Source organism: Rattus norvegicus, chromosome 3, assembly GCF_021556685.1.
Source record: "Rattus norvegicus strain SHRSP/BbbUtx chromosome 3, alternate assembly SHRSP_T2T, whole genome shotgun sequence".
Lineage (NCBI taxonomy): Eukaryota > Metazoa > Chordata > Mammalia > Rodentia > Muridae > Rattus > Rattus norvegicus.
In genome coordinates, this window is record NC_141536.1 from 109,127,151 (window position 1) to 109,152,229 (window position 25,079).

General features: G+C 45.3%; 2 protein-coding genes and 1 pseudogene across 3 annotated transcripts; all 3 read left to right on the top strand.

Annotated features, from left to right (window-relative positions):
* The first annotated feature begins 2,814 nt into the window (after nucleotides 1–2,814).
* LOC148006533 (uncharacterized) lies at nucleotides 2,815–7,182 on the top strand. The gene is made up of 2 exons (XM_087654947.1): nucleotides 2,815–5,980; nucleotides 6,326–7,182. The coding sequence occupies exon 1, from the start codon at nucleotides 2,913–2,915 to the stop codon at nucleotides 3,819–3,821; it is 909 nt and encodes a 302-aa protein (XP_087511073.1). The 5' UTR covers nucleotides 2,815–2,912; the 3' UTR covers nucleotides 3,822–5,980; nucleotides 6,326–7,182.
* A 33-nt stretch (nucleotides 7,183–7,215) lies between these two features.
* Nucleotides 7,216–15,750, top strand: LOC148006534 (sodium/nucleoside cotransporter 2-like). The gene is made up of 3 exons (XM_087654948.1): nucleotides 7,216–7,350; nucleotides 7,444–7,535; nucleotides 15,401–15,750. The coding sequence occupies exons 1-3, from the start codon at nucleotides 7,270–7,272 to the stop codon at nucleotides 15,570–15,572; spliced, it is 345 nt and encodes a 114-aa protein (XP_087511074.1). The 5' UTR covers nucleotides 7,216–7,269; the 3' UTR covers nucleotides 15,573–15,750.
* A 688-nt stretch (nucleotides 15,751–16,438) lies between these two features.
* Nucleotides 16,439–23,234, top strand: LOC148006535 (sodium/nucleoside cotransporter 2-like; annotated as a pseudogene). Its single transcript, XR_015684108.1, has 8 exons — nucleotides 16,439–16,547; nucleotides 16,693–16,876; nucleotides 18,880–19,021; nucleotides 20,338–20,451; nucleotides 20,838–20,915; nucleotides 21,047–21,127; nucleotides 21,547–21,627; nucleotides 22,802–23,234. The product of XR_015684108.1 is annotated as a sodium/nucleoside cotransporter 2-like (transcript).
* Nucleotides 23,235–25,079: the final 1,845 nt, after the last annotated feature.

A 25,079-nucleotide genomic window follows, 5' to 3' on the forward strand; every position in this document is an offset into this window, starting at 1 on the left:
TAAGCAAGAGCATATCAAACGCAAGGGATCTGCATTGTGATTAAAGCCAATGGGAAACTACAACAACTTAACCCAGGTACGATGATACTTAACCAAGACCCTTCAAGAGTCAAGGCATCAATCACTCCTCCAGGTAAAGGACCAAGAGTGCCTGAGGACCAAGAAGCAGAGGGTGGAGGGACTAGGGAACGGGTGTAGAAGATAGTTATAGCCAGCTAAGGCTACAAGATTTGTTATAGAAATGAGGATTATTATTGCCATAAGTGTTCCTGTCCCAATTTTGTTCAGAATATGCTTTAGTAAAGAGATGCATATATTAAGCAAATATCTGTGTTTTCATTTTTTCTGATCCTCTAGCTAGTAATGTAATGACTGAGATGATATCAGTAATTAAATGTTCTTAAATTTATATTGTCACAGTTCAGCTATAAGACACTAAAGACTGCATTCCTCCAGGGAGTTTGTCAGTTATTCTTTGGGAAAAATGGTATATTTTCACTGGTAATGAGATAAGTATATGTTAAGCTCAAGTAAGAAACACGTTTTCAAGAAGCCTCTCCCTAGAGTGAGTGGCACTTTTCATTGGTAACCACCTACATAAAAGGAAGTCTAGTTGGGAAACTTCTGTTCCTTGCCCAGAAGTCTTGCTGAAGGGAAACCTCCACTTCCTGCTTGTGAGAGTATTAATCCCTGCTGCAGCTGTCCATCCCCAATGACATCAGACTCCAGTTCCTCCAGGATCCAGTGTGTTCTGAAGATCAGCAGCTCTCCCGGAGTCTTCAAGGCGCCAGATTTGGAAGTCTGAGGCATCTGGCTTTGTAACCTGAGCAGCTGCCAGGTTCCAGCCACTATCTGACTAGGCTGTGCTGACCCACCCAGCACATTGTAAGTCATTCTTGGAAGCCCTCTCTTCATACACACTCTATCAATTCTGTTCCTTAGAGAACCTTCCTAAAGCAGTCTGTTTATCTCTCCCGTTTCCCCCCTAGCAATACTGGGCACCCAGGGCTTCCTCAGGTATTCTCTTCTCTCTCGTTCCTTTCAGCATAGCTCAGTGGGGACTGCTTAGGAAAAAGATAAAGAACATTGCTATGTGACCCTTGATTTGAGGGACTAAATGGGTTATATTTTAACCCAGGTCTTGGGGCCCTGGGAGGCCCATGGATTCCTTCCAGTTCCTCCCTGTCCTTTACTTCTTGCCTGCCAAATAACCTCTTTTTCCAAAATCGTTCACAGCAAGAAATCAAATTCTACATTTTGTTTCTTATTATATTAATCTGTTCACAATCTTTCCAGTTCTTATTTTTAATGAAAGCATCAGACTCCTTAGAGAGGTTTGTTTTGTTTTCTAAAAGGACCTGGCCTTAAAACGTCTCCTTTTCCCCACATGACTGAGTGACAAATGGACCAGCCTTCAGCTTGAGTGTGTTTTTCAGCAGAGGATAACTGAAAGACCCCAGCTTAGCAGCAGTAACGCCATTTTGCAAGGCTGTATTTAAGATGACTGGTTCAGAGAAAGGTTAGAACACTGAGTACACAGCGGCTGCCAAGCAAGATGTGTTTGGTTGAAGGCCTGGCAACAGGACGACTGCGGTTGAGCACCTGACAATGAGAAAAGCCCTGGGAGAGGTCCCACACCCTGGTGGGGGGCCGAGTCAGCCGTTATGTTCCAAGAAGGTAGCTAGGAAACTTGCCCCCGGGCTGAACCCTTGGGGGGCCGAGTCAGCCGTTATGTTCCAGAAAGGTAGCTAAGAAACTTGCCCCCGGGCTGAACCCTTGGGGGGCCGAGTCAGTCATTATGTTTCAGGAAGGTAGCTAGGAAACTTGCCCCCGGGCTAAACCCTTGCCACATTAGAATCCACCAATTATATCCCTGTAACCATGCATCTGCTTCTGTATGCTTGCTTCTGCTCCCCAGTATCCTATAAAAAGCCCATCCTTGGTTCCGTGGGGCGCCAGTCCCCCGAGTGACTGAAGCACCCGCAGGTGCCTGTGCCTGTGTATCCTGACTATAAACCAAATCCTCTTGCTGATTGCATCCTGTGGTGTCTCGGTCTGGTCATTAGAGTTGGAGGGTCTCCATCCCGAGGGAAAGTTCTCCCTGAGAGCTTTTCATTTGGTGCGTTGGCCGGGAAAGGAGATCCTCCACCCAGGGACCACCGACCACCCACTGGGAGGTAAGCCGGCCGGCGTCTCTCTGATTCTGTCTCGTTCTGCCTTATTCTGTCTGTTCTGTGAGCGCTCGGCCAGGTCGGTTCTGTGAGCGCTCGGCCAGGTCTGTTCTGTGAGCGCTCGGCCAGGTCTGTTCTGTGGGCACTCGGCCAGGTCTGTTCCGTGAGCGCTCAGCCAGGTCTGTTCTGTGAGCGCTCAGCCAGGTCTGTTCTGTGAGCGCTCAGCCAGGTTGTTTGGAATTTGGGCGGGACGAAGAAGGAGCTGACGAGCTCGGACTTCTCGCCCCGCAGCCCTGGAAGACGTTCCAAGGGTGTTAGGGGCCCGACTTTTCGGGGCTCAATCTGGGACTCTGGTTAGAGGAGGAGGATCCGGACTAACGGCACCTCTGTCTGTATTTTTGGCTTTCAGAGGGCCCTGGACCTTTGCCACCTCCATCTGATTTTTTTGCTTTCAGTTTGGTACCAAAGCCGTGCAGCACGCCTGTCTGTTGTTTGTTTGACTGTTGGTGTTGTTTGTTTTCTCTGTGTCCTAATCTTCCTTAGAAGAAACCTGTCCTCCCGGCAGACCCAAACTCCCCTCTCATAGATCTTCTCTCTGAAGATCCTCCTCCCCCACATCGTTTACCTACAGGCCCGGCTGAAACGGAGGAGGCAGAGCCGCCGGCCAGATCAGTTGCCGGGCCACAGTCTGATAAGGGTTTCTCCCCTGTCGCAGGGAGATTGCGCAATAAGCGCGAGGTGATGCCAGATTCAACCTCCCAGGCTTTCCCACTTAGACAGGGAACCGGTGGCCAGACCCAATACTGGCCGTTTTCAGCAGCTGACATTTACAATTGGAAACAACACAACCCTTCTTTCTCCAAAGATCCGGTGGCACTCACCGACCTAATAGAATCTGTTTTACTTACCCACCAGCCTACTTGGGATGACTGCCAACAGCTCTTACAGGCCCTCTTAACCTCAGAAAAAAAACAAAGAGTGTTCCTAGAGGCCAGAAAGCATGTTCTGGGAGATGATGGGCGTCCCACCCAGCTGCCTGAGGAAATTGATGCTACATTCCCACTTAAGAGACCAAACTGGGATTTTAATACAGCTGAAGGTAAGGGACACCTACGCCTTTATCGCCAGTTGCTTCTAGCGGGTCTCCGAGGGGCTATACGATGCCCTACTAATTTGGCTCAGGTAAAGCAGGTATTACAGGAAGCAGGGGAAACTCCCTCCGCCTTTCTAGAGAGACTTAAGGAGGCCTACCGTATGTACACTCCCTATGACCCAGATGACCCAGGACAAATGACGAGTGTCTCTATGTCCTTCATCTGGCAGGCTGCTCCAGATATCAGGACTAAGTTACAGAGGTTAGAAAATTTGCAGGGCTATACATTACAGGATCTACTTAAAGAAGCTGAAAAGATTTTTAATAAGAGAGAGATAAAAAAAAAACAAAGAATTGAGTCAAATCTAGGCCACCGTAGTTCAGGGCCAAGAAAAGAAGGGAGATGGGGGGGAGCTCAAAAGGGGCTGAAGCTGGATAAAGATCAATGTGCCTATTACAAAGAGAAAGGGCACTGGGCCAGAGAGTGTCCCAAAAAGCCTGGCGGACCCCGAAAGCCTCGACCACGAACCTCCCTCTTGGCTCTAGATAAAGATTAGGGAGGTCAGGGCCAGGAGCCCCCCCCCTGAGCCCAGGGTAACGCTTAAAGTTGGGGGGCAGCCGGTTACTTTCCTGGTAGACACAGGAGCCCAGCATTCAGTCCTCACCCAAGCTTCAGGACAACTCATCGACCGGACGGCCTGGGTACAAAGAGCTACTGGTGAGAAACAATACCGATGGACTACGGACCGCCGGGTTCAGCTGGCTACCGGTAAGGTGACCCATTCCTTCTTACATGTTCCGGACTGCCCGTACCCTCTGCTGGGCCGTGACCTGCTCACCAAACTAAAAGCACAAATTCATTTTGAGGATGAATATAGACTATATGAACCGAGACAGGACAAGCCACAATCCCTAAAAATAGACACTTGGGTCACGAACTTTCCACTGGCTTGGGCAGAGACTGGTGGGATGGGGTTGGCGCTCCAACAGCCCCCCTTAATTATACAGTTAAAGGCCACTACAACTCCAGTCTCCATAAAACAATACCCCCGTCACATGAAGCTTATCAAGGTATAAGGCCTCACATTACGAGGCTTCTGGATCAAGGCATCCTAGTCCCCTGCCGGTCGCCTTGGAATACTCCTCTTCTGCCTGTTAAGAAACCCGGCACTGGAGATTATAGGCCAGTACAAGACTTGAGAGAGGTCAACAAGAGGGTAGAAGATATTCATCCGACTGTTCCAAACCCTTACAATTTGCTCAGTAACTGTTCATCGATGAGAAACAGGGGTATGCTAAAGGGGTCCTAACACAAAGGTTGGGACCCTGGAAATGCCCTGTGGCCTACCTGTCTAAGAAATTGGACCCTGTGGCCTCCGGCTGGCCACCGTGCCTAAGGATGGTGGCTGCTATTGCTGTCCTGATCAAGGACGCTAGAAAATTGACTTTGGGACAGCCACTCACCATCCTAGCACCCCACGCAGTGGAGGCCTTGGTAAAGCAGCCCCCAGACCGCTGGCTCTCTAATTCCCACATGACCCACTACCAAGCCTTGTTACTGGATGCAGAAAGGGTTCAGTTTGGGCCCGTAGTTGCCCTCAATCCTGCCACCTTGCTTCCTCTACCAGAGGAGGCAGAACAGCATGACTGCCTACAAATCCTCGCAGAAGTACATGGAACCAGGCCGGACCTATAGGACCAGCCTCTTCAGAATGCTGACCACACATGGTACACGGATGGCAGCAGCTTCTTGGCAGAGGGAGAGCGAAAGGCTGGAGCTGCGGTCACTATGGAGGACAAAGTGATTTGGGCGAAAGCCCTGCCTGCTGGTACCTCCGCACAATGGGCTGAACTCATCGCCTTGACTCAGGCGCTCAAGATGGCAAAAGGTAAGAGGCTAAATGTATATACAGACAGCCGTTATGCCTTTGCCACGGCACACACCCACGGGGAGATCTACTGGAGGCGGGGGCTGCTCACATCTGAGGATAAAGATATTAAAAATAAGGCTAAAATTCTGGCCCTCTTAGAAGCCCTATTCTTGCCCAAAAGACTGAGTATTATACATTGTCCAGGACACCAGAAAGGGCACAACCCAGAGGCACGAGGAAACCGGCTGGCCGATGCCACGGCGCGAGAAGTGGCCATGAGCAAACAAATCTTGCCCTTAAATAGCCCAGACCAACCCACGCCCCCACCAGTGGGACAAACCAGTTGGGTTTATGCCCATGAGGACATAGAGCTCCTAAAAAAAAAAAAAGAAAAAATGGGGGCCATCTACCACCCTCAACTAAAACAGTGGGTCTACAAAGGAAAGACAGTTATGCCAATAAAAATGACTTTTGAATTGATCTCCTTTCTACATAAATTAACCCATTTGGGGTTTAAGAAGATGAAAACCTTACTAGATCGAGAAGAGATAAATCTGTGTTTTTTTAAATCGGGACAAAGCGATACAAAAGGTGACTGAGAGTTACAAAGCGTGCGCTCAGGTTAACCCGAAAAGAACCATGATTGGACAAGGAGTTCGTCCTAGGGGACACCGTCCCGACATCCATTGAGAAATTGATTTTACTGAAATTAAACCAGGTATGTATGGATACAAGTATCTCCTAGTGTTTGTAGACACCTTCTCAGGATGGGTCGAAGCCTTCCCCACAAAGCACGAGACTACAAAAATGGTCACCAAGAAGCTCCTCGAGGAAATCTTTCCCAGGTATGGCATGCCTCAAGCGTTGGGGTCGGACAACGGGCCCACTTTCGTCTCCCAAGTAAGTCAGTTGGTGGCCAAATTGCTGGGGATTGATTGAAAATTACATTGTGCCTATAGACCCCAGAGTTCAGGTCAGGTAGAACACATGAATAGAACAATTAAAGAGACTTTATCCAAACTTACGCTTGCAACTGGCTCAAAGGATTGGGTGGCCCTCCTTCCCCTAGTTCTATATCGGGCCCGGAATACCCCGGGCCCCCATGGTCTAACTCCTTTTAAAATAATATATAGAGCACCACCCCCATTTGTCCATTTCTTTGATTCAAACATTGCTGATTTTGCTGACAGCCCTTCTCTGAGGGCCCATTTACAGGCCCTACAGATTGTGCAGAGAGACGTCTAGAGACTTTGGCCGCTGCTTACCAGGACAAGCTTGAACATCCAGTGGTACCACACCCGTTCCAGATTGGAGACACCGTGTGGGTGCGAAGACACCAGACCAAGAATCTCGAGCCACGGTAGAAAGGACCCTACACCGTCCTCCTGTCTACCCTGATGGGACCCCTACTTATTCTTCTCCTAATTCTTCTTTTTGGACCCTGCATCCTTAATAGGCTGGTACAGTTCATGAGGGATAGACTTTCAGTCATTCAGACCCTCGTACTGACGCAGCAGTACCATAGGCTGAGACAACAAGAGACAGAAATTTCTTGAGCAAGTCGAGTGAAAGATTTCACTCAAAGTTAACAAAAAAAATGGGGGAATGAAAGACCCCAGCTTAGCAGCAGTAACGCCATTTTGCAAGGCTGTATTTAAGATGACTGGTTCAGAGAAAGGTTAGAACACTGAGTACACAGTGGCTGCCAAGCAGGAGATGTTTGGTTGAAGGCCTGGCAACAGGACCTGACAATGAGAAAAGCCCTGGGAGAGGTCCCACACCCTGGTGGGGGGCCGAGTCAGCCGTTATGTTCCAAGAAGGTAGCTAGGAAACTTGCCCCCGGGCTAAACCCTTGCCACATTAGAATCCACCAATTATATCCCTGTAACCATGCATCTGCTTCTGTATGCTTGCTTCTGCTCCCCAAAATCCTATAAAAAGCCCATCCTTGGTTCCGTGGGGCGCCAGTCCCTCGAGTGACTGAAGCGCCCGCAGGTGCCTGTGCCTGTGTATCCTGACAATAAACCAAATCCTCTTGCTGATTGCATCCTGTGGTGTCTCGGTCTGGTCATTAGAGTTGGAGGGTCTCCATCCCGAGGGAAAGTTCTCCCTGAGAGCTTTTCAATAACAAGAGATGGCGAAGTCAGAGGGAAGAAAGTCTGTTTCCCAGGACACATCGGAGAATGGCATGGAGAACCCAGGCCTGGAGCTCATGGTAATTCAGTATGGTGGGCTGCTGTGTGACTGCTTTCCCAGGCTCTTGATCCCTTGGGTGCACAGCTGATCTCACCTTTACCTGTGCTTCTAGGAAGTCAGAAACCTTGAGCAAGGCAAAACACTGGAGGAAGTGACACAGGGACATAGCCTGAAGGATGGCTTGGGGCATTCCTCTCTCTGGAGGTAAGGGTGTTCTAGAGTCCATCTTAGTAAGCAACAAAAACCTGGGGGATGAGAGGGCAGGGAAGAAAGGTGACTGGGAACAGATTGAAGCTACTCATTCTCAGATTGCTTATCTCACAGGCAGGACCAGGGTCACTGCATGTTACCATGTGAACGTGTGTGTATTTTATAGAATTAACTGAGTTTAAGCCCATGACATAGACAAGCCCATCAGTGCCTGCCAGGATGACATTCAGAAAAGAATAGCAACAGCAGTGGTAATGACAGTATATGGCTAACATTTACTGAGCACTACTATGTGTAATTATCTAGATGAACAGTCGACTTGGTACATTTTTGTAATTACAACATTTCATCCTTTGGTTAGCAGTTTAACAGTCAATAATGTAAATTCCATGGAAGTTTGCTTGGAGCCATAGCAGAACTCTGCCCAGGAATGTCCTGGTTTGTTTGTTTTGGTTTGCTTGTTTGGTTTTCGCTCTTTTTTTCTCCCTCTTCTTTTTCTTTCTTCTGTTTGCTTTGTGATAGAGTGTTACTATGTAGTTACTGCTGACTTGGTATTCACTGTATAAGCTAGGTTGTCCTTGGATTTACAGATATTCTCTTGCCTCAAACTCCTGAGGGCTGGGATTATATTCTTGCTGTTAAATACATGAGTGGAAGTTCATGCTGTACACACCTGTCAACTTTGGACCTTGAAGGCTGATACAGGAAGATGAGTTCTGTTCTTATTGAGTGTGAGAATAATCTGGGAAGTATCGTAAGATGCTCTTTCATTCCCCCCAAGTTAGTTTTCTTTTTTAAACATAATTTAGACAAGAATGTTATAGATATATTTTGCTTACCTACCAAGGATGATTACCAATTGGCACACTAATGTGCTGTTCTGAGACCTCCACCATCACACACAGCAGGAGTGATGATCCTCCAGCGCTTGAATTCTTTAAATTCTAGTAGCGCTTTAGTCTTCCCAGTCAGGCTTACTCTCCTTTCCTTCTGAGCACGACTTACCTGTCATCCATTGTGGTAGGTGCAGGACTTATACCCTCATTATTTTGTTCCTTGGTTATTCAAATAGCACCTATAATTTTCCTTGCAAAAGAAATAAACACAAGGGCCCAGACTGAGATGTGCATGGAGCATAGTCATGAGATAGAACATCTTCCCTTGGAAATCTCCACTGTCTGTCAGAACAAATGCAACTTGAAGAGAGAGGAGTTCTGGAGGAAGAAGCTGAGGATAGGTTGGAAAACTCACTGTATAGGTTCTTCATGTCTGCCTATTCATCTACTTATTTTTGTATCTATATATCTGTATATCTATGTCTATGTATCTATGTATCTAGTATTTATGTGTCCATGTATTTTTGTGTATATCTATGTATCTAGTGATGTATGTATGTACGTATCTATCTATCTATCTATCTATCTATCTATCTATCTATCTATCTATCTATCTATCTATCTATCTATGTACTTATCTATGTATCCATGTATCTATGTATCTAGCTAGCTAGCTATCCATCCATCCATCTATGTGTCTTTGTATCTATGTTCTATCTATCTATCTATCTATCTATCTATCTATCTATCTATCTATCTATGTATCTATCTATGTATCTATCTATGTATCTATCTATGTATCTATCATCTATCTATCTATCTATCTATCTATCTATCTATCTATCTATCAATCTATCATCTGTCTGCCTATCTGTCTGTCTGTCTGTCTATCTATCTATCTATCTATCTATCTATCTATCTATCTATCTATTTATATGTAGGATGATGTCATTACGCAGGTGATGCCAAGTACAAGATAGAACCAGGCCTGTCATTGAGAAGGAAGGATGGGCAGGAGAAAAGTTTTTGGGAGGAGGAGGAGAGTGGAGTGGTGGAGAAGCAGCTGAGAGAACATGGCAGCAGATGTTAAGATTTCTCTCTGCATATCTACAGGTTGTTATGATTATTCTTAAGGGATGGATGTGTACAGGGCTTTGCATGTCTAGATGAGCAAATGATATCTTATTTAAGTGAGCAATTATATCTTATTACTTGGATCAGAGGTTATTGTGTTGTGTGTTCCTTTATGTGGTGATTTAATTTAATTCAAGAGAGTATGTGGTGGCTGTAGACACTGGGCTGCTACAGAATTGAGATGTATATGTCTTGCATGGTGGCAACCTGCCTTGGGAACTAGCTGTGTAGAGAGATTGTTGCCAGGCTCAGAGAGTAGCCATCGGTGGGTGAGATGCTTTGCTGACTGAGATGAAAATATCAAACAGATGTCATGGGGCACTACAGTGTTGGATCTAGTGCGAATTAAAAGAAAGCATTTTTTAAAATTTTACAGAAACAGATGGTACTCGTTTTACCTCAACATCTATCTATCCATCTATCCATCCATCCATTCACCCATCCATCTACCCACCCACCCATCCATCCATTATCTATCTATCTATCTATCTATCTATCTATCTATCTATCTACCTACCTACCTACCTACCTACCTATCTATCTACCTACCTACCTATCTATTGAGGCACTCTTATTCTGTCACCCAGGCTGGCCTCAAAACTCTTATGGGCTCAACTAGGCATGCAGCTGTGACTCACCACATCTAGCTTGCTTGGTACTTTGTTTGTTTGTTTTTTAAGATTTATTTATTTATTATATGAGTACACTGTAGTTGTCTTCAGACGTATCAGAAAAGGGCCTTATATCTCTCATTACAGATAGTTGTGAGATACCATGTGGTTGCTGGAATTTGAACTCAGGACCTGTGGAAGAGCAGTCAGTGCTCTTAACCACTAAGCCATTTCTCTAGCCCAGTACTTTGTTTTTTAAAGACTTTTGGCCTTGCTTCTTCATAGCATGGTAAATATCAGACATTTGCTATCTTCTGTGAGGACTGTATCAAGCAAGGATGTGGGTATTTTGGGACAGAAAGTCCTCTACCAGACAACACATCTACTAAGACTCAGTAGTGACTATGTTCTGGTTTAGGTCTTGTCTCATTGGTTTAGGTCTTGTCTCATTGAATTTGGACTCTGAACCTTTAGAACTTGTTATCTCCAGCTTCTCCAGTTCCTTGTAGCTATCACCTCTGATTTAAACATGCTGGCCTTCCCTGATAGACTGTACCCTGGCTCAGTTTTTCTTGGCTTTACCCACTGGTTATTAGCCTCTGTTTGTGTTTGAGATTCAGTTGACATTCTCCTTTGGACAGCTTTGTAAATTTCTGTTTCCTATGCAACAATATCATTCGGTTCTTTTTTTCTTCTATCTTTATTAATTTGAGTGTTTCTTATTTACATTTTGATTGTTATTCCCAGGCCAACATCCCCCTAACCCCTTCCCTTCTCTATGGGTGTTCCCCTTCCCATCCTCCCCCCATTACTGCCCTCCCCCTAACAATCATGTTCACTGGGGGTTCAGTCTTGGCAGGACCAAGGGCTTCCCCTTCCACTGATGCTCTTACTAGGCTATTCATTGCTACGTATGCAGTTGGAGTCCAGGGTCAGTCCATGTATAGTCTTTGGGTAGTGGCTTAGTCCCTGGAAGCTCTGGTTGGTTGGCATGAAAGACACCAGCTTAGCAGCAGTAACGCCATTTTGCAAGGCTGTACTTAAGATGACTGGTTCAGGAAAAGGTTAGAACACTGAGTACACAGCGGCTGCCAAGCAGGAGATGTTTGGTTGAAGGCCTGGCAACAGGACGACTGCGGTTGAGCACCTGACAATGAGAAAAGCCCCGGGAGAGGTCCCACACCCTGGTGGGGGACCGAGTCAGTCGTTATGTTTCAAGAAGGTAGCTAAGAAACTTGCCCCTGGGCTGAACCCTTGCCACATTAGAATCCACCAATTATATCCCTGTAACCATGCATCTGCTTCTGTATGCTTGCTTCTGCTCCCCAAAATCCTATAAAAAGCCCATCCTTGGTTCCGTGGGGCGCGCCAGTCCCCCGAGTGACTGAAGCGCCCGCAGGTGCCTGTGCCTGTGTATCCCGACAATAAACCAAATCCTCTTGCTGATTGCATCCTGTGGTGTCTCGGTCTGGTCATTGAGTTGGAGGGTCTCCATCCCGAGGGAAAGTTCTCCATGAGAGCTTTTCAGGCATTGTTGTTGATATGGGGTTTCAAGCCCCTTCAAGCTCTTTCAGTCCTTTCTAAGATTCCTTCAATGGGGGTCCCGTTCTCAGTTCCGTGGTTTGCTGATGGCATTCACCTATGTATTTGCTGTATTCTGGGGTGTCTCTCAGGAGAGATCTACATCTGGTTCCTGTTGGCCTGCACTTCTTTGCTTCATCCATCTTATCTAACTGGGTGGCTGTATATGTATGGGCCACATGTGGGGCAGGCTCTGAATGGGTGTTCCGTCTGCCTCTGTTCTAAACTTTGCCCCCCATTCCTTCAGTTCTTAAGTTCAGAACCAGTTGTGTCAAAAGAATTAATCAGTCCAGCTAGCATGTGTTAAAGACACACAATCCAGGTATTTTATATACCAGCTATAAGCCTAGATTGGGTAGGCTTTGGAGTTATTTTAAGTTTTATCCCAGCCATATGTATCTTGTTACTGGCTGTTTCTCTTGGCCATATGCTCAAGGTCCATCTCCTCTCATGGAGGCCTCTTGGGGAGGAAGAAGGAGGAGGAAGAAGGAAGATATCATGGGGTAGGAGTGTTGTGAGCATATGGCCATGAAGGCCAGACAGTTGGAGTAGGAGCAGCCCAGGGAGAACCTGGCAAGTGATATCTCTAGGTCATTGACAGGGAAGTAGATAAAATAGCATAGAGGTTTGTTATCTGCCCAGCTCTAGTGATTTAAGGCTTATTACAAATATGAAGGGATGTTTCTTTTATTTGGGAACTAAATGATTTAAGGTGGGGTAGAAACCCCCCAAATAATATTTAGCACAACACAGTTGTATACATAATTTTGGCTGTGGAATCTCATACTTCAGATGGTGGGTTTTTGGTTAGGTGACAACGGACAAAATCTCTTGCCTGTGACTTATTTTTACAATTCCGGAGCACATCCCCTCTTGCTTCATAGTAGTGTGTCCAACTGGTATTTAATTGGGTATAAAATAAGACCTTAGACCTCTTGAAAGTTTCTAGACACCAGTGCTGGGCAATCCTCATTGTTTTCTCACACCGTCAGTTGATTCTGAATTGACTTCTTCAGTTCCTGCTTCTATTTCTTTCTTCAAGCCAGTGTAATAAAGACTCGGCCAAGGCTGCACTGTCTGCGTTAACAGACACTGAATTGTCTGAAAACTGCCTCAAGTTTTCCACAGCTTGACCTGAACGAATTAAGAGTTAAATGAAGAGCCCCAGATCCCAGCAGTTATGTGGGGCTCTGTGTCCCTGAGTTAGGAGAGTTTCTACACCTGGCAGATAGTTTGACTAAGAGAACTCATGGACACCTTTGCTGCTGGTTTGCTGCTGGATGTGGTGACCACCAAAGTCATGCTTAGCTAGAGCTTCTGACCATGCTCGCCCATTTGACTTCCACCTACCACGTGTGGGTGGAGCCAGTAAGCCTGCAGGAAGGTTGTCTTTAGTCAATACCGGAAGCTTCCATACAAATGTGTGGAGGTAGAGGCAAAAAGTGTCAGTGTTCACTCACCTAACAGCTAAACCTCTCAATTCAGTGTCTAGCTATAGCACAGATACTAAGCCTCAAACTGTACCATTATGTAGGGTAAAGGGATTGGTACTCTTGGCAAGATGCTGGACCAGGCAAGATGCAGAGCTCATGGACACTTGTGTATGTGCTTCTATGACTGTTTGATTAGTTTAAAAGGTTGAGTTCTTCTTCTTTTTATTTTGGATGTATTGTCCATCATCGTTTCCTTTTTAATACTCAGTTCTAACCTGGTATTCTAGGATTCCATTGTTCATGAGTTTTGCAAATGTTTTGGTAATTTCTGAGTACTCATGAAATGCTGGTTTTCGGTGAAGAGGTGAAACCCTAAGCCTGTGCTTTCTATTGACTCTTAGGCTCATGTATATTCCTTTCTTTTTTGCAGTGGCTTTGCCCAATAGGTACTTAATTGGATATAGTTTCAAGTCAGCTTCACCTTGTGAATTAGGAGATAGGTAGCATATTTAAAGTAGAGAGAATTTATTCATAAAGAGACTACTATGTGCAATTAAAGTATAATGACAGGCATATGAAAATAATATAATAAAGCCCAAAACTAACTGAAAGAGAGAATTAAGAGAGAAACAATAAGAGTGGCTGGGGAGTCGGCTCAGTGGTTAATTAAGTACATGCACTGCTCTTTCAGACGTCCCACACCCTGTACCTAGAAGCCACACTGAGTGGCTTACACTTGCCTAGCTCCATGAATCAGGGAGCACAATCTATCCCTAGATCAGAAGGGTGTAGTGCAAGAGAACCTGGTAGTGTGCTCAGACCAGAATCCCTCCCTGCTTAGATGGGAACTTTCTGTATTGTGATGTCTTGTGAGGTCCCATGGGGGGAACCCACTAGATAAGCCAAAGGGTTTGGAGTTCAGTGGAGTTCCTCACTGATTGAACTCTCAGGACCTAAGCAGGGTGGAGTGAGGACTTGGAAGAGCAAGCTAAAAGCTGGAACTTACGGGTCAAAATGGTGCTTTGTGAATGATATTCAGTTGGCAAGAACAACCTCCTCCAGTGTTGTAAGAGTTTCACTGCTGTCAAGTGCCGACACTGTAAACTTTCTGACTCCCTACTTGTCCACGAAGCACAGATGGTGGCAGGGGCCTGTAGATCTCAAACGTCCTCCTGAGGTGAGGGGCTTAGACAATCCAAGCGTGATATGGATAGTTTCCCTCTCTCTTTTACTTCCCTGTATCTGAGAATATACACCCTGCTGAGGCAACCCAGGGTCCGACTTCATGCAGAAGTTAAGGGGAGAGAGGTGGAACTGAAGAAGGAAGGGTGTAGGACCTATGGTTACAATGGGTTCAACCCAAGATAGGTGGGATGGGCACCAATAGACTCCAAACTGTGTGGACCAAGACCTCAGACCATTTAGCTGCTGGTCCCATCTGTAGCTAATACCTTAGCACCACAGTCTCAGACAGGTCACTTCTAGCTGGGCTCACTTTCTTTGGAGTTTCCAAGAGTGTGGGAGTCGTATCTATTTGCACACATAGCTACAGTGTACTCCTTAGGAGTGGCAAAGGCAGATGATGGGGTCAGGTAATGTGTTCCTGGGATGATGATGGAGAGTTTAAGAAGGTAGGCTACTCAGAGACGAGCTCTCCTGACAACCTCTGTGACCTTGGGAAAGTTACTTGGCTTTCTGGCTTTCAGATTGCAGCAGCACCCACCCCCAGGGTCATTAGAGGGTCAATGGTGTTAGTATTTGTGAGTCCTTTGAGCCCAGACACATGAAACACACCACACAAAGCAATCTTGAGTAGTTCTTGCTGAATGTCTTCTCTCAGTCCTGTCAACCTAGAGACTGAGCTTGGTGCTGTTTCCCTCCTACCTGCCAATGTGTGAAGAATTACTCAAAGTACTAGCTTTGTGTGGTTTTAGGGTGCTGTGATAGAATATCTTCTAAGAAGGACAGGCGGAATATGGAAGCCAAGCAACGCCTTTTCTTAGGCAAACACAGACCACCACCCGCTTCTGTGGTAGTAAATCACAAATGATGTAGCTACTGTATGATGAGTCAGCCTTTCTGACCTGAGGCACAGGCACAAAATTTAAGCTGACCTTTGGGGACCTTATTGAAGAACTATTGAACATCTGCATCTGATTAATTTTCATTATTAACTAAGAACAAACTTTGCCTGGTCTATCAAGTTCAAAGACTTGCACACAGGATGGCGTAATGCTCACATTTAAATTTTGTCTTCTCATCAGGAGGATTCTTCAGCCCTTCACCAAGGCCAGAAGTTTCTATCAAAGACATGCTGATTTATTCAAAAAGATCCTGCTTGGTCTCTTGTGTTTAGATGAGATCATGAGAATTCATGGGCGGGGGAAAAAAGAGCATTTTTACAGTTGTCAACTTGTGTCAAGATTGTTGCTGTGACAGCAAACCACTGAACTGAGAATAGGACCCCCGTTGAAGGAATCAGAGAAAGAACTGGAAGAGCTTGAAGGGGCTCGAGACCCCATATGTACAACAATGCCAAGCAACCAGAGCTTCCAGGGACTAAGCCACTACCTAAAGACTATACATGGACTGACCCTGGACTCTGACCTCATAGGTAGCAATGAATATCCTAGTAAGAGCACCAGTGGAAGAGGAAGCCCTGGGTCCTGCTAAGACTGAACCACCAGTGAACTAGACTGTTTGGGGGAGGGGGGCAATGGGGGGAGGGTTGGAAGGGGAACACCCATAAGGAAGGGGAGGGGGGAGGGGGATGTTTTCCCAGAAACCAAAGAATTATTATTAAGTATTAAATAAATTAAAAAAAAAGATTGTTGCTGGGAGAAAATGAATAGTACTCAGATACTAACCTAAAGGCTATGTGAGGTGCAGATCGTAACTGCCTGTAGGTGAAGACAGTTTATTGTCTTAGACCCAGAAGGATAAGTGAAATCCAAAGAAAAGCTATAGTTTAAAAGCACACTATTTGACAGGTTTAAATTTTTAACAAAAAAAATTTTGGTTCACCTTGTTTTTAGTGCTTAGATTTGATTCAGAGCACATGTCTGTAGTATTTATGAAAGACGCCTTTATACATAACATATTTACTGTGTTATACTTAAAATCAGTTCTAGATATTATTTTTGAGAGACAGAAAACCTTGTTTATGGTATGCTGTCAATGGCATTCGGAGCTTTGATTAGGTACAGCTGGGATGCTGAGATCATAAATTATTCTTCTGGGTGAATCCAGGGGCACAGAGGAAAGCTTCATGTGGCTTTCCCTCCTAGAGCCAGCCTCCCTACATGGCTTTACTCAAGACAACGTTTTATCATTGTCATTTCGACACAGCTGGGGTAAAAAAGAAGAAGAAGAAGATAAAAAGCCTGATTTCCAAAGAGTCTGACAGTGGCTGTGGACCACATCTAAGGGAGAGAGCAAGAGCGAGGGCAGCAGCTAAACTGGAAGGGTTGAGACTTCCCCAGAGCAGAGAGGAATGGCCTCCTTCTGTGTGGAAGCTCAGCCTTCCTGACTCCCACCCTTCGCCTTCTTTTCACAGGTTATGCTGCCTACCTCCTGGCAGCTTGCATCCTGAACTTCCAGAGGGCACTGGCCTTGTTTGTCATCACCTGCCTTGTCATCTTCATCCTGGCTTGCCACTTTCTGAAAAAATTCTTTGCTAAAAAGTCAATAAGATGCTTGACGCCCTTGAAAAACACCCGCCTGAGATGTTGGCTTAAGAGGTAAGTGTGCCAACTTTGTTGCTGTTCACTAAATCCCTAAGAACAGCGCAAAGACTCTTCTGGCTCCCTGGTTCAGAGGTTTAGCTGTGGTCTCTTAGCCCCATCAATGTTGGCTGGTGATAGACCAGGATATTATGGTGGGAATCAAGCAGGTGAAGTAAAGCTGTTCACATCATGGAGGCCCGGAGGCAATGGTGTCAGTAGGGCAGAGATCAGCACAAGGTGTAACCTTCAAGGGTTGCCCTGTGATTGACTTCCACAAGTTGGGTCTCAGCTCCTAGAGCTTTCTCCACCTCTTAAGAATCCTTTTAACTGTGAACGTGTCCGTGGATTAACTCAATGATGACGTCAAAGCCTTCTTCTTGTCTCCTTTTACCTCCCTTTCTTTTTCTTTTCTTTATCTTGAAACAAGGTCTCTTGCCCAGGCTGGTTCCAGAACTCTTTATGTAGTCAAGGATGTAGCAAAAAATGTTTTTGGACTTCTGATCCTCCTGCCTCCACCTCTTCAGTACCAGAATTACACATGTACTTAGTTCACGGAGTGCTGGGATTGAGCCCATGGCCTTGTCCATCCTAGGGAAGCCTCTACTTGGGCAAGTGGTGGCTGAGCATCACAGCCATCTCTTTAGTATGTTCCCTCTTGGCAGCTCCTGAGTGGGCAGGCTCTCACCTTATACCAAGGCAAGTGCAGAGAACACAGAGCAACAGGCCTTTGAGCCCCACTCTAGTTTCTCATAGTCTTGGGTCAGCATTGCTGGTGCAGATGGGACTCTGTATCAGGGAGGAAGTTCAGTCTGAAATCCCAAGCGGCCATGACAGAAGTGAGAAAAGCCATGCTTCTCCTCAGTGGAGTGGTCAGAGCAGATGCTCGCACTTACACCAACCTATTAGCCAGGTGGCTTCCCCCTGCCCTGTGTTAGCCCCTTTCCCTCCAGTCCTCCCAAGCCCGTCTATGTGATTTCATCTTTACAGCCCCTTAGAGCACTGGTTTTCAACCTTCGTAATGCTGTGACCTTTTATTGTACTTCCTCGTGCTTCGGTGACCCTCCAACCAGAAAATGGCTCATCGCTATCTAGTTGTAATGTTGACAGTTATGCATTGTAATTACATTAGTGTTATCATAATGTAAATATCTGTTATGTATGATATCTGATATAAAACCTCTAAAGGGGTCTTGACCCACAGGTCGAGAGATACTCTTACAGTCTAGGAGCAACTTGCTCACATGCATAGATGAATTCATTTTCAATTTTATGTGTATGAGTGTTTTGTCTGCATGTATGTGTGTGTGCCACATGCATGGCTGGTGACCACTGTGTTCAGAAGCAGGGATCAGATCCCTTGTGACCTGTGTTACAGGTGGTTGGTGAGCCACCGTGTTGGTGCTGGGAATTGAACCTGAGTCCACCACAAGAATAAGTGTTCTCAGCTGCTTAGGGAGTTCTCCAATCCCCAATCTTGCAATCACATTCCTCCTGCCTCTGCTTTCTAAGGTTTGCACTCCATGACTGTCTCCTTATTTATTTTGGTAGGCTAGGGATTAGACCCAGGGTCTTGTATATTCTAGGCAAATGCTCTGCTAAGCTACATCCACAGCCTCTAGTCTATGTAGTAAAGGCTGTAAGTCCATAGATGATGTATTTGATTCCAACATTTGGAGTGGTCAAAAAGGAGTAGCAGTCTGTTGGGGACCAGCTCAATATTGTCTTCTGTTTTCAGTATTTTATTGGTCACTGTAAGCACCTTCATGGATGAGTCTGCATATCACATTTCAATGATATGTCTGTATGAGAAATGAGACGTTATGTGGTTTGTAGTCTCTTATTAGACACTTATTCATGTAAATTTGGGAGCAGAAGCTAGGGAGCTACCAGAAGATTCTCAAGGTTCATCTCTGTGTAGTGAATGAGCCCTTGTGTTCTTTCACTGAGCCTCTGACTAAGGGAGTTCTCTGTTGCTCATTGCCTGATTCGGTGACTGAGCTTCGTCATCCCTCCTCCAGGGTGTTCCTGGGAGCCGCTGTTGTTGCCCTTATTCTCTGGCTGGCTCTGGACACAGCTCAAAGGCCAGAGCAGCTGATCTCCTTTGTGGGAATCTGCATGTTCATCCTCATCCTCTTTGCCTGCTCCAAACACCACAGTGCGGTGAGTTTGGGGTACTTAGGTTGGGCATAGAAACACAAGCAAGGGCTACGTAGAGATTACAAAGTTCTCATGTCAGGTATACATGGCAAAGACAGAGCTAAGCAACATTTCCTGGAATCTTCTGACAGGTTTATTCCTAATCAAAGTTTGAAAGCTTTTAGACACATTTGGCTTATTCATTGTTACTTTGATAATATGAAGCCAGTCAGCACTAAAAATAAATAGAATAGAAGATAAAGAAGGAAAGAAAAATAGAGTATCACAGAGAATCAGGAGGCACTGAGCAAAAATGTTGTTTGCGGAAGTCATTTGTATGTGTGTGTCATAACTACCGTGTAACTTGTTTTTAAAATTAGTATGGACACATGCCCAGCCCACATGGCCTTGGAGGGGACAGAGTGACATTGTTCCTGCCCCTGGGATAGGGCCCCTGATGTGAGCCTGCAGGAGTCTCAATGTCTGCTGTGGACATAAGGCTTGTTTGTATAATAATGTACATATTTCTGGACCGAGTACTAGCAGTGGAAGTCTCTTCCCTCCTGAGGTATGTCCTCCATATTAACATTAATGACTCCATGATGCTTAAAGACAGCAGGAGTCTGGGAGTCTATGGTGAGGCTATGTCTCAGTAAAAGTGTAAACACTGAGACCTTTAGGACAGCCCTTAAGGCTATGTGAAAGAACCCTAAAGACATGACTCTGAAAATCTATAATATTTCAACTATGCAAAAAATAAGGGTGCAATGTGAATTATCTGAGGGGCTTTACATATCTAAAGGAAGAGAAGCAGGTTCACAGTGAGCCAACTTGTCAGAATGTCCTTTAAAAGAGCTGCCTGCGTCATGGCAATGAAACCATAACTATGGCACTTCATCTTTGAAGGAAGTCAGAACATAAACTCAAACAGAGCAGTAACCTGGATGCAGGGGCAGATGTAGATGCAACAGAGGGGTGCTGCTTAGTGACTTACTCAACATGGCTTGCTCAGCCTGCTTTCTTATAGAACCCAGGACCACCAACCAGCCCAGGGATGGAACCACCTTCAATGGTCTGGGTTCTCTCCATTAATCACGAATTAAGAAAATGTAACACAGTCTTGTCACCCTCCCAGTCTCATGGAGGCATTTCTCAACTGAGGTTCCTTCCCCTTAGATGACTTTAGTTTGTGTCAAGTTAACATAAAACTAGCCAGCACAGCTACATTACCCCAGACTGTTCACACATTCCCTTAGCAGCACTCCCAGGACATGGTTGAATTAGGCAATGGCTGAACAAAGTCTGTAACTCATGCATGGAATATTTTCTTTTTGTCTCAGGTGAGCTGGAGGACAGTGTTTTGGGGCCTGGGCCTTCAGTTCATCTTTGGGATTTTGGTCATCAGAACTGAACCTGGATTTAATGCATTTCAATGGCTGGGAGATTAGATCCAGGTACAGGGAATTGGATGTCAGAGGTTTCTTCACTGGGAACCTCAGAGAATGTGGATTTGAGGAAGCAGGAGGCTTTGGGACTATGCCTTAATGATGCTGTGGTAGAATCTGGTCGGGTAAAGAGAAAGAGTAATGGGGTTCCGGTGAGAATACAGAATCCAGTTAAGTAGAGTGTAATAAGGTTCAGGCAGTACACAGAATCGGGTAACAAGAGAAAGAAGAAGGGGTTCAAGTGAGAATGTAACTGACGAGAAGTTGATTGGCTGAATCTGTCATTTCATGACCAATTTTGGGACATGGCTCACAGATGGTCACACCTGAGTCATATCCCATCTTCCTCTGTGTCCCGCCTATCCTAAATCTCAATCCGTTTCTTTCTACTTCAGATTTTCCTGGCATATACCCTAGAAGGATCCAGTTTTGTTTTTGGTGACACACTGGTCCAAAGTGTTTTTGCTTTTCAGGTAATACCCAATTTTGGCAGGCATGACAATGTCAGTGAAGGGCAGGGCTTCGAAGAGAGCCGGGGATTATGTGTGCCCCACAGTGTACACTCACTATAGTGTCTCACACACTGCCTCCATTCTTTTTGCAGTCTCTACCAATCATTATTTTCTTCGGATGTGTGATGTCTATTCTCTACTACCTGGGCCTTGTGCAGTGGGTGATCCAGAAGGTAAGGCATTTGGTTTACATGAAAAGACCTTCAGCCTGAATCTTTCAGGGGAATGAATGAATTCATACTTACATTGGGGGTGAAAGTTCATATGTGGGATGTGGAGAAACAGAACCAATTTGAGAAGTCTATCTCTCTGAAGCCTCCTGGTATCAAATGATTACCCAGGCCTGAGATGGGCTGGAGGCAGAACATGGTAAAAAGTTCTTTCATACTGGGTTGAATTTGCTTGTTCTAGAAACCCCAAGGCCTGAGTTCTGCCTGGCTAATGTTTGCAACTTCTTCTGTTACTCTGGGCCATATTCTTTCTCCGGGCCTGAGTTTCTTTACCACTCAATGGAATAGCAGGGAGGGCTTTTCCTGGACACTATCCAAGACTCCTACTAATGTTGAAGATTAATGTGTCTGGGTTCATGTAGAATACCTGGTTCCTGCAAATCACCATGGGTACCACAGCTGCAGAGACCCTGGCTGTGGCAGGAAACATCTTTGTGGGGATGGTAAGTACCCTGGAGTCTTCTGTTTAGATATCTAATCTCTGGAGAATCAAGAAGTTGGCAGAGAACCAAATTAGAAAGATGATTTCCCCTCCCCTTTCCCTCCCCACCTCCTTCCTTCCTGTTTTTCTGAGACAGGGTGTTTTGTATCCCAGGCTGACCTCAGAGTCACTATGTGGTTGAGGTTGACCTTGAATTTCTTTTTTTCCCCCCCCGGAGCTGGGGACCAAACCCAAGGCCTTGAGCTTGCTAGGTAAGCGCTCTACCACTGAGCTAAATCCCCAAACCGACCTTGAATTTCTGATCTTCTTGCCTCCCCACTCCCAAGTGCTGGGCATATAGGCATGTGTCACCATGTAGCTTGAAGGGCTCATTTTTCTTGTGAAAAGCAGAGAAATGAAGACTGTGGGACAGTAAATCCCTCATGAAAGAGTCCTCAGAGGGTCACGGAGAGTTCATTGCTTTGACCCTTGATGACTAATGCACAGTCTGGACACACTATCTAGAAGGTTGTCCTTAGCCACTGATGCAGCTTCTTACACAGGGTATAGGTGAATGTCTTAGCCTAACCTTATTCCCTCAGGAGCTAGGAAGGATGGCCGAGCTAGCTCTGCTTTCTTGCAGTGAATTCCTGTAGCTTTCAAAGGTCTCTGGGGAGGCAATGGTTTGTCTTGCTCAGGACTAGCAGGGCTCTTCTTCACACAGCATCTGTCTCAGTGCATCTATCTGTGTGGTAGAAGAGGAAGTGTTTGTTTTCAATGGGTGTCTTTCCCCTCTGTTTTGATCAAGTACCTTGATAAAAGGCATATAAAGAGAGAAGGGAATTATTGTACTCATAGTCTGAGAGTACAGCTGTCCTGTGGGGAAGAGCTTGGTGACAGGAGCTTAAGGTAGCTGAAGAGATATGTTGGTGCCCAGCATCCAGGTCCCAAGCCTAGGGAGTGGGTCTTCCCACTTCAATTCACCTAATTAAAATGAGTTCACACAGGCTGACCTATCAAGATAACCCCTCACAGGCATCCCTAGAGTCATTTTTAAGGAGATTCTATCAATTATTGATAATGAACATTAACCATTCCAGTGTTAAATCTATGCTATGAACTGGTCAAATCAACATTAGGGACAATCGTTTTTCAAATGAGTAAGAAGTTAACATTGGGATCTTTCTCTCCCAAAGTCCTCAGTTGGATCTCATTTCACTGGTTATGACAACACATCTTCTCACAGTGGGTTTGCTCTCTGCTACTTGGAAAACTAGTTGATATATTGCGCTGTCCCGCGCTAACGTCTCGCCAGCAAGAATGACGCATGGCAACAGGAGTCTTCTGCGAACAAGCCTTTATTGTACAGCTCTCTTGAGCAGGGGACAGGGGACCTCAAGCAGCAAGAGCTCCTGCCTTATATAGACAGCAGGCTGAGGCTATGCTAATTGTCCTTCAGGGATTTGCGGAGCATGAATTACCTCATTAGCACGGTGCTGCTCCCTCATTAGCATATTACCGTCCAACTGATGCCAGGTGCAAAGCCTGCATATGCGCAGTACCGTTGTTCACCACAGGATGGCGCCCTACATCTCCCCCTTTTTTGTTTAATAAAATGACTGGTCTAGATCTGGTTGTCACGTCAATCTTGTCATTGCTCCTGTCTTAGGTCATTCTCATCCAAACTCGGCCTTACCCATCATAGAGTTACCCTATCGCCACCGGGCCCCATGTCTTAGGTTGGTCCAAGCTCGAGGAAAGTTGCCCGTTTCTGGATACAATGACTCCACATGACAGTGACAAAAATGATCTAGGGCCAGCCATATGTTGGGAGAAGCACCCTTTTTAATGGTGGTCATAGCCAGGTAAACAACCACTTTTTGTCTGGCATGTTCTCTTTTTGAATGGCCAATAAGCCAGAGACCTACTCTGAATCCCAGGAGGACAATAGCTTCCCAGGCAAATATGCCCACCCACTCCTTAAAAGGGGAGAAAGTATTGATGATCCAGGCAGATAGTCCTTCTGCGAAGGAAGCATCAACTCTTGTGGAATTTACGGTTACAATGGCCACACACAGCTGCTCCATCAAACTGTCAAATTCACCAGTACAATTTCTTTGGCTGTCGAGGCGGTGTAGGCCCCTCCTGTCTGGCCGGCCACCAGCCAGAAATCCAGGTGGCATTCAGCTTTTACAGGGCCCAGATGAATCCCGTGGCAAATTAGACCACGCTGCATTCTGATTATTCAACTTCATGTATGGGTCATTATTTTGGGAAATATTACGTACTAGGGTAAAGCACAAGCTACCCAACAGGGAAAAATTCCTATATTCCCCTAAGCCAGCCACTTTCTTATCTAACGGCAAAAAGGGCAAATCAAAGGACTTATTGGATGTAAAATGGCGAGGAAACAATTTAGCATCAAAATACAGATAACTTCAGGGCAAACAACTTTGGAAAGCAAAACTCAACCTCCAACAAACAATCTAGTCTCCAAAATCCAGTCTCCAAGACACCGAGTCTATACAAGATTCGACTGTCAATTCTTACATATGAACCCATGATGGTGTAGTCTCCAATACCTCAACAAAGAGACATTGCCTTAAAATCTTTTAGAAGCCTGGTTTCTAGGATAAGAGTTCCATAAAAATATTGTCCCAATTTAGACCTGTTTCCCTAGATTGGCTCATGCCACATGTTGTCTAGAATAACTCTATCCAAATTAACAGTTTTATGTCAACTTTGTTACCAATGTTACATTTTTTTCAACTTTCTGTTACCAATGTTACATTTTTTAAACCATATCCAATAACATAAAAGCCAATAGTCCATAACCAAGACATGTAGACAATAATTATACATTTAGAACCAGTCAGAAACAAAATTGAAGTGGCTACACATATCTTTAATATTTAGACCAAACACCATTATGACTTTTCTAGCTGTGATTTTAAGAGAAGCACCTTGTCTCCTGCTAAATCTAATAATCAGCTCATGCAGACGCTCATCCCCGGGCAGCTTCTCCAGCTGACCTAGGCTCCTAGCTACAGGTGCAGGTCTCCAAGGGCCAATTGAAACTACTTTTTATTCATTTGTTCCTTTTTTTGAGACGAGTTAAAACCAAATCAAGGTGTGAACGACCAGCAGATAAAGTTTTTACCATTTTCTCTTTTGAACATGAAACATGAAACATTTAAGCATCGAGAAACAAAAACCACAGACATAAACTGACAGACATGGACAGCTTGATGCACCAAGGACAGACAATAGACATAGAGGGGGAAAACTAGATGGTTTCCCACTGAAGGGACCCAGATTCCAATAGGAGCCAACAGAGAGGTAGGATTTCCCCTATCCCACCACTTCCACGGTGACCATCCACTCGAATGGAGTTGATATGGACGATGGATTGTCTCAATTCCTGGACTAGTTCATCAAAGTGTTGAGACCAAATTCCTGTAAGATACTGAGATA

Coding starts and splice junctions, on each gene's coding strand:
- LOC148006533 (XM_087654947.1), top strand. CDS start 2,913: ATGCCAGATTCAACCTCCCAGGCTTTCCCACTTAGACAGGGAACCGGT.
- LOC148006534 (XM_087654948.1), top strand. CDS start 7,270: ATGGCGAAGTCAGAGGGAAGAAAGTCTGTTTCCCAGGACACATCGGAG. Junction 7,351..7,443: donor ACCCAGGCCTGGAGCTCATG/GTAATTCAGTAT, acceptor CTGTGCTTCTAG/GAAGTCAGAAACCTTGAGCA. Junction 7,536..15,400: donor GGGCATTCCTCTCTCTGGAG/GTAAGGGTGTTC, acceptor TCTTCTCATCAG/GAGGATTCTTCAGCCCTTCA.